The 9,130-nt window shown below is 37.0% G+C and overlaps 1 protein-coding gene across 1 annotated transcript; it reads left to right on the top strand.

The window, feature by feature from the left end:
* Window positions 1–2,343: 2,343 nt before the first annotated feature.
* LOC139738392 (proton-coupled folate transporter-like) lies at window positions 2,344–8,582 on the top strand. Its single transcript, XM_071649027.1, has 6 exons — window positions 2,344–2,872; window positions 3,634–3,924; window positions 4,685–4,894; window positions 6,136–6,267; window positions 7,410–7,493; window positions 8,422–8,582. Exons 1-6 carry the CDS (start codon window positions 2,344–2,346, stop codon window positions 8,580–8,582), a joined length of 1,407 nt encoding a protein of 468 aa, XP_071505128.1.
* The last annotated feature ends 548 nt before the right edge of the window (window positions 8,583–9,130 follow it).

The raw sequence follows: 9,130 nt of genomic DNA, 5'->3' as shown, positions 1-9,130 counted from the left end.
AGCCATTTCAAAACCTATTTTTCATAAGATGAAATCTAAATTCCTCTTTCGCATGCTTTTTAACATTTCATTAGTGGTATCTAAGCATTTTGTAAAATGTTTAAAGCTTAATCTTCATCTCAATCGATACTTTGCCATCCTTTTAAGTATTGTAAAACTTTCCGCATCCGATGTGACGCAACCTCTGACATCAGTTAATTTACGAACTCAATTAGAAAATTATTTTAAAAAAGCAGGTGAAGAAAATGACAAATCATCATTAACAGAATAGGGATAATGTGCAGTTTAGCCGCAGCCATTTCAATCAGGACACGTGTTAATAGATTATGAATCGATTGAAAATCAAAACTAAATTCCCCGGTCAGCGCATATGCAAGCGCTGATAATTTCTTCCTTAGAAATTCTATTTTGAACAACAAAGTGATATTCCCATCCCAAATGTTTGTAAACGAGTTGATTCTCCAAGCACTAACATTGATCTACAACCATTTCCGTGAGTGTGTCCTTAAAGTGTCGGATTGCACATTGTCAAGTAATCATTAAAGGCATAATTTACCATTTGCAGATGAAACAAAAAAACAGAGTTTTAATGTTTCTAAAATGTGAGTTACGGATAGAAACATCCAATGTAAAAATTTGAATGACTATAATCAATTTTAAGCATTAAATAAACAAAATGTGAACAATAGAAATAACAAAAATGATTCATAGACTAAATCGTCTAAAGGTATGGTTATTGAAAAAAATGGATATCTCCTTATCTTATAGGATCCATTTCAAAAATTTTGCATGGTAGGATGTTTCATGATATAACTGACCCACACATTATGCATCAAATGTGACATCTCGAGCATTTTTAAATCACTGCTCCCAATGGTAAACAGGACCTTTAAAATACGGGATTCATCAATAACCAGAGTAAAAGAAAAACAAGAAAAAAAGAGCAACTAAACAAAAAAATACAAGCGTAAGAAACCTTATTTTCAAGGTTGCAAAAGGGATGCACGAGCTACTATGTGAACAATATACATAATTGTATATATATACGTATATATATATATATATATTATATATATATATGTGTGTGTGTGTGTGTGTGTGTGTACATCATTAGATCTTTTTCTCTTTGGGATGTGTACATAATTTATAAAGTATCTCACATTTAAAAACTAAAGGATATTCAAAATTTGAATGAGTACATAGTATAGAGAAGAAAAAGCAGGAGATCCGGCAAAAATCCTTGAGAATTGTAATAATTATAGTGAACTACTGCACAGGGGTGGCATTATTCCTAAAGCTGACGGCAATGACTATCTTGTGCTGACGTATAAGTCTTGGGATCATTTTCAGTGAATCGGACGTTATTGCTGCAAATCGAAACAACGACATTTAACTTGGAGAATTTGGGATATCCACGTCAGACAGGATGGGGAAGCCACAATATCCGTCTCCACTGAATCTATGTTTCTTTTAGGTAATTTTATGTCGATATAGGTGCATTTACCGTCCCCTTCATAGCTTGACATAATCATGTAATAATATTTCTGCTAAGCTATAGGATTTTAGTCTCCTTGTAAGATTGTTACACCCAAGCACAGTTTTCTCTGCCGGACACTGTCATGACTGAAAAAATGTTTTACTACTTCAGTATGAGTAGGACTCTCTATTATACTAATCAAAATTGCTGTTAGCCGAGATAAGAGATAAATGATGGAATAGAAAAGAAATAGAGAATGGCACACTAACAGCAAAGAAAAAAAAAGCGAAGAGACAATGCAAGAGTTAAAGAAAAGTGATTTACACAAATGTAGTAACAACAGTACTCACAACGATGTGCATACATAATCGTGTAGACTACCAAATGGAATTGACGTATGAATCTCCATCTATGTACAGTCTCGGATGTAGGGATTTTTGCTGTTGAGTTGATTCATTCTGCATACACGCTTTTTCCCTTTTCCACGTTTTTAAAGACTTTCGCCCCTTTAATGTCAGAAAATACATCTGGCAAAACGCACTTCCGGTTGGTTATCCGGTAGAACGAATACCCGGTTGCGATTTCAAGGAGATCAGTGCGTGACAGATCGGGCAGTGAAAAAAAAAATCCCTTTCTCTCTTCCGCTCTCAAACACACACACACACACACACACACACTCAAATTTTATGTTCACTTTGGAGAAACAAGTTTAGCCAGACTATTGGATGAAGTCGGATATGAGAATTCACTTTCCGTCCACGCTTTGCTGTGTTTCGAATGCCGTGACTGACTTTACTGATCAGCGTGGAATCCATATTATTTATTATCGTTGTCGGTCTTTTGGAGGGAAGAGTTCAGTTGACACCATGTACCAGTCAAGACGTGCATCGCTGGCTTCGAGCAGTCTCGACATCAATTCCCTTTCGACCGACGTTCGAAGCGTGCGCGGCACCGGCCGCGACGTGGCCCGCGATCGCTGGATAACAGTGGAACCAATTCTCTTTCTGGCGTCGATGTCCAGCGGCATACTGCTCGTGACCAGACTCCAATACCTCCGCGCGCGCATCGCGCACGACTTCTTCAACCAGTCGTCCGACTTTGGGGCCAACGTGTCCGCGTGCGATGATTCCCTGAACAGTAGCAGCTACGCGATCGAGCAGGCGGTGCAGGCGCGCCTCTCGCTCTACGCGCTCATTCTCAACGCCTTGAGTACATTCCCCGCCATCTTCACGACGATTTTGATTGGATCGTTAAGCGATCGTATCGGCAGACGTGTTGGTCTAGTGACGCCGTTGGTTGGCCTTGTCCTCCAGGCGGCCATATATGTCGCTGTTTACTACCTCCGACTACCCATCTGGGTGTGTTTTATCGCAGATACTTTGCAAGGAGTGACAGGTAGGCCTACTGATTTGTCTCACTCTTTACAAGAGTTATGACGAATTCAATTGTGACTGTGCCCTATCGTAAACGGTATATTTGAAGAGTGGGGAAACTAATGTGAAGAAATCGTCAAGCAAAATAAATAGATATATGAATCAATTAATCAATCAACAGATGAAAACTAATTTATAGCAACATTCATTTGAAATCAATTTAAATTTATTTTTCAAAAACATAACACTTAGCTTTCTTTTGTAACAAACAGAGAATAAGTATACATTCAAATAAATGTGTAGACATACAAAATGTATAGAAATACAAACACATTACCTATCATACATTGTACATACATATACAGAAATGTATAAGCGAAATGTCTGCCTACTGATTAACAATTCGGAAGCAACATAAATGTATACCATCTTCCTCTTAATGGACACATTTCGATGTCTGCTATTATTATTTTGAAGTGTGTGTGTGTGTGTGTGTGCATATTTTCAATGGATTTCTTCTCTTGTTACTTTATACTTGCATTTATGTTTAACAATGTCGTTTTCATTCAATTAATGGTGAAGGTACAATGATCTATACCCCCCCCCCCCGTCTCTAAGCATGTTTCCGTTTCCAAGATGATGGCGAAATAAAATAACTATAAGATAATAGTGTTTGATTTTCTCTTCGTGGTAATAATGGCGTTGTATCCTTTCAGTCATATCGAATTACTTTTGGTCTTGATTTCTGAACGTTTCATTTTTTATTTGGGGTTTGTTGACAAGGTGGCTATGGCCTACTGCTCAGTACAGCGTCTGCCTACGTAGTAGACATAGTTGAAGATGAGATGAGAACGTGGCGAATCGTCGTCGTCGAGATATTCCTCGTACTCGGTGGGGGACTGATTCAACCAATCAATGGGTTCCTTATAAAGTACTTTGGAATGGGCGTGGCTTTCGACCTGGCTCTGGGCGTGGCGTTGCCAGGGCTGCTCTACGCGATGTTACCGTGGTTCACGCCCGAGACTATCGACAATGAAGCTAACAAGCTGGATTCTCTATCTGATAAACTGAGCGGTAAGTGACCAATTACCCCTCCGTTGAGACCTCTAACTTAGATGAAAAAACAATAATGAACCAATGTAGGGAAGAATTCAAGAAGAAATCAACCAATCAACCAATCGAGTGATTTATCATTTAATAAATCAAGAGTAATAAGTAACGAGTGATAAAATTTATTACTTTCTTTATAAAATGAACAACATACCAAGATGTCTTTACTCAAGTTAACTTCCTAAAATGTATTATTACAATCTAGAAAGTAGATTGACTATTAAATAACTTCATGAAACGTCATCCACTGCTTAACAACATGATTTTTCAAGGAAGACGCTACCTAAATGAATGTCATTATATTGAATTCAATTCAATTCAATTCAATTCAATTCATTTATTTTCATACTTTTTCGTATATGAATATCACATCAGAAATAATAATACAGGTTCTTTTACCTCGTAAACAATGTGCAAAAACAAACCTAAATGGTCCGCGAAATCGAAAGGGGGTTGAACAAAAAGAAGTATGACGGGACCTACATGAAAAGCAAGCTTGTTTGGCTGTAAGCAAAAGAAACGGAGAACGGATAGAAGATAAGACCAGGCGAGAAAAGCGGGGTATGCCTATGTGAAAAAAAGAAGAAAAAAAATATACTAAAATGTGAACCATAAAATTGTATTATTATTGTGACCGAGCTATAATTCGTGCAATAATGCAAGGGGCGAACGGAGTGGAATCATGTGTACATTAGAGATATGAACATTTTATTTTCTGCTGCAGACATCTTTCAGGGAATATTCAGTACGCTGTCCGTTCGGAGTGGTGGGCGACGATGGAAAATTCTGACCTTGTGTACGGCGGAGCTCTTTCTGGTAACGTGCATCAACGGCGTGCCGATAACAACCACCTACGGGCTGGGTCCGCCGTTCTGCTGGGGACCAGCTACGGTAGGCTACTTCACGGCGGCCTTGGCAATATCACCATGCGTCGGTGAGTTTTACTTGAAATCTTCGTCTTCTGCTCTTCTTTTTATCCTTCTTCTTCTTCTTCTTCTTCTTCTTCTTCTTCTTCTTCTTCTTCTTCTTCTTCTCGATCCCTACGCTCTTTTTGTCCTCGTCTTCTTCGTATATTTTCCTCGCCCTTTTCTTTTCCTTCCTCTCTTTTTTTTATTTTAATGATTTCTCCTTCCCATGCATGCATTTCATTTTAACAATGTTCTTCTTTCCCTTCTGTACTTACTGGTTTCTCTATATCTTTATTTGATTCTGCTTTTCTTCAACTCCTTTTCACTTTCTCTTTCTTTCCATTTTTAACTATCAACCTCCTACTCTCCGTTGATTTTTTTGTAATTCTTTTCTTTTCTTTTCCTTCACTCGCCTACTTGCGCTTTCCTTTTCACCACGTTTTCTTTTCTTTCTCGTGCTTTCTTTTTCTTTTATTCTCTTGATTATTATCTTTCTCTTCAACTTTTTTAGTCTTAGGAATATCAGATTTCATTCATTGTGTTGTAAGTTTATCGGCCAACGTAAAGCCCTGCTCATGAAGATCGTCCCCTGCATTTCCAATGTCATATGATATTGTATATCATTATATTCTTTATACCCAAACTGTTGAGCTGTTCCTTATCGTACAATTTACATTCAAATTGACACTGTTTTGTACTTTTTGTCCATATAGGTTTTCTTGTCACCCCATTATGTGTATCAATGACTTGGAACATATGATTTATGACATAGGCCTACACTCTATATTCAAATTTTGTCATACACTGTAATGAAAACCGGAATGATGGCAGAAATGTAACTTGTTAACTAAACTAAACTAAGCTATGAAAAAAAACAAGATAAAAACAAACAGATAAAAACCGGTTTTTAGACTCTGTGGTTTTGTGATACATAAATGGTCACAAATTCTCCGAGCTTGGTCAACCATTCAGGGCCAATAATTTACGAAACAAAGGCACAAAAGCGCAATAATGGGACTGGTGATCTCAGGAGGCTCGCTTATCATGCCTACAACCGTATATAGGCATAGTATAGGTTTATTGTTTATCGTTATTTTGGTATATACGTCATAAACCATAAACACTCGTCACAACTCCATATTTACAACGGAAAAGAGGAAGAACAAAGTGGCCGTTATCACAACTGCGCCGATTAGTAGAAAGGTTTGTTAAAACAAATACTAAAAACGTGTGTGTGTGTGTGTGTGTGTGTCTGCTTTTTAAACAGGTGTTCCCGTCGCCGTCAAAGTGTTGAGTCTCTGCATGAACGAGCTATGGCTGATGCATTCTGGGACAGTATTTCTGCTGGCTACTTTCGTCGCCATGGCGCTAGCTCCTTCCACACCGTTTATTTTTGCAGGTTTGTTGTCACGTAGCCAGTTTAGGATGGCACCGATTTATCACGAAGAAATATAAGCATAACCGATATCCATATCGACAACGAATAACAGATGATGCTCGTTATTTCGAAGGTTCGTTAATCCAAAACTGAAATAAGGTTCGTTATTCAGAAGCACGCATATTCGCTGGTCAAATCAGAGAGGTCACCTCCCTGGTCAAATCAATAAGAGCATCAATGAAGCATAGACATTAATTTTGTTAATCCGAGAATGAAATAGAATACGTCTTTATTCCGAATATTGGTGGCGTTATTCAGATGGTTCGTTATTCCGAAGGTTCTTTAGTCCAAAATGAAATAGGGTTCGTTATTCCGAAGATTCGTTAATTCGAAAATGAAATAAACTTCTTGTTTGCCAAGGTTTGTTTATAAGAAAATGACAAATTTGAAAGTACGAACCATGGAACCCTGGAAATTACAAACTCTATTTCGTGTTCGGATTTAACGAACCTCCGGAATAACGAAACCCACCCCTTTGCTTTTTTTTCGGATTGACTTGTTTCTATTTTGTTTTGTTTTATTTTGTTTTGTTTTCATTTTTGGATTAATGAACCTTCAGAAGAACGAACTCCATTTCATTTTCGGATACCGAACCTTCCGAGAAGACATTGTAACTACGCGTTGATTACCTCTTTATCTATTTCTGTATGTCGTTGTTTTTGTTGTTGATGATAAAAAAAAAATGACCGAGTTGTTAGAGGAGAACACTGATGATAAAAACAACAATACACGTCGATCAAACAACAATCCTCGTCTACCCCAGGCCTATCCCCCTTCACGTTGCCACGGGAGACTTTGAGTCTTGTGTGCGACAGTGAATGATTAGTCACTCTTGGAATTTTTCTGGTCATGCAAAAAAAAAAAAAAAAAATGATCTAAACAATAATGTGGCAAGTTTAATTTGCCTTTTGTGTATTAGCAGGAGCAGCTGTTGGAATTCTGAAATCAATTTAGGCAAAACATTAAGTATACGTCAATGTTTAGTACTGGTGATTACATGCATCCATATTACTGAGTAATCATACATGTAGGCAAGCGTTTATGAATCATTGATCTTTTCTTATCCAACTTATTCAATTATTGCTTGGCATGGTGCCGTCAAGGGGTGGCGCCCTACAGCATTGGTACGCTGGTTTCCCCTGTGATGCGAGGAGTCCTGTCGAAAATAGTGGCTAATCACGAACAAGGTACGTACACACTCTGTCTGAAAAGGAAGCTAATTTTCTTTGTGATAGACGGTAGCATTCTCCATCAAGTTTCTGCCATGCGTCAAACCCTATGTGACGATATCAGATTAACATCGCGAATGATTATAAGAGGCACGCAAACACCTACACACACATACGCAAGCTACGTAATGAAAAAGAAAAACGGAAAGTGAGAATTAGATTTGAAATAGTCCGCTAATTATACACGATGGCATTTATTTTCGTCACTAATCTACATCTTTATGTCACATTGACAAGAAAGCAACCTTTGATACGTCATAATCATGACGGTTATTGATTATGACAAATTACTCCAATGCCGTCGCATGCCACTGATATTGTTTACCGCCTGTTGCGTGCACCTCATTAATAGGCATACGTCATAATAATGTTTATTATTATTATTATTATTATCTACAAATTGCCCTACATCGACGTCAATAAGCACTAAATTGATCAGTGTTTTAGTAGTAGCCATGAAAAATGGGCGTACATACTCGAGCAGAATTCGAACCTACGACCTCCTGATCACCGGACAGGCGTCATTTTTTTTTTTTTATCATGGCTACTACTAAAACACTGATCAATTCAGTGCTTATTGATGTCGATGTAGGGCAATTTGTCAATAATTTGCAATGAAAACATCTCGACGGAAGAATTTCATGAACTTCTATTATTATTATTATTGCTTTCATTATCATTGTTGTTGTTATTGTAAAGTTATTATTATCATTATTTTATTCTCATCACTATTATTATTATTATTATTATTATTATTATTATTATTATTATTATCATTATTATTATTATTATTATTATTATTATTATCATCATCATCATCACCATCATCATTATTATCACTATTATGATTGATGCTGTTATTGTTGTTGTTGTGTCCCGTTTATAGGATCAATCTTTGCTCTGGCTGGGTGCATTCACAATATCTCTCAGTTCATCGGCCCTCTAGTGTCCAATGCCATGTATTCGTCCACCGTAGCTCTTTTCGCTCCTCTTGTCTTCTGGTTGTTTGCCGGGCTGCTGGTCATACCTACTGTTCTGATCGGGTAACTATGGCAACAATATTCTTTCCTTCTCCTCCTTCAAACACACATAAATATTGTTTATCAAACAAGTATGAAAATTATGAATATCTTAATCACATGCATACAACATGCATACTTAATACAAACTTTATCATACGTATCCGTGGTTAAAGGTTTGTGCTAATATCTAATAATGTACGTTTCCAAGAATTCATACATTGAAAAGAAACAATCTTAAGGTTCGATCTGAAAGCAAAACGAACCACATTCTGCATCAGATGACCATACGACAGCCAGTGATCAAATGGTTACCCACAAAAACTGGCAGAAAATAATTTTGATCATTTTACAGAAATGAAATATATAATTCATTTCAAAATTATTTTACATGCTTTAAATCGAAATCATAAGTACTAACTTCTTTTTCCCTCTTATTTAATAGTTAACTGATTTCGAAACTTGCATCAAACTCTCGTATAGTTTAAACTTCTCCTAATAGTAAATAAAGTTTGAAATATAAAGAGAAAACTAATGTGCTGAACCGGTCGCTGTTATCCAAGTGCTGTTATATTG

The sequence above is a fragment of the Diadema antillarum genome, unplaced genomic scaffold (genome assembly GCF_040938485.1).
Source record: "Diadema antillarum isolate AM-2024a unplaced genomic scaffold, OU_Dant_1.0 seq00000740_RagTag, whole genome shotgun sequence".
NCBI classification, from domain to species: Eukaryota; Metazoa; Echinodermata; class Echinoidea; order Diadematoida; family Diadematidae; genus Diadema; species Diadema antillarum.
Note: the sequence above shows the minus strand (reverse complement) of the source record. Positions and strands in the feature narration are given on the sequence as shown.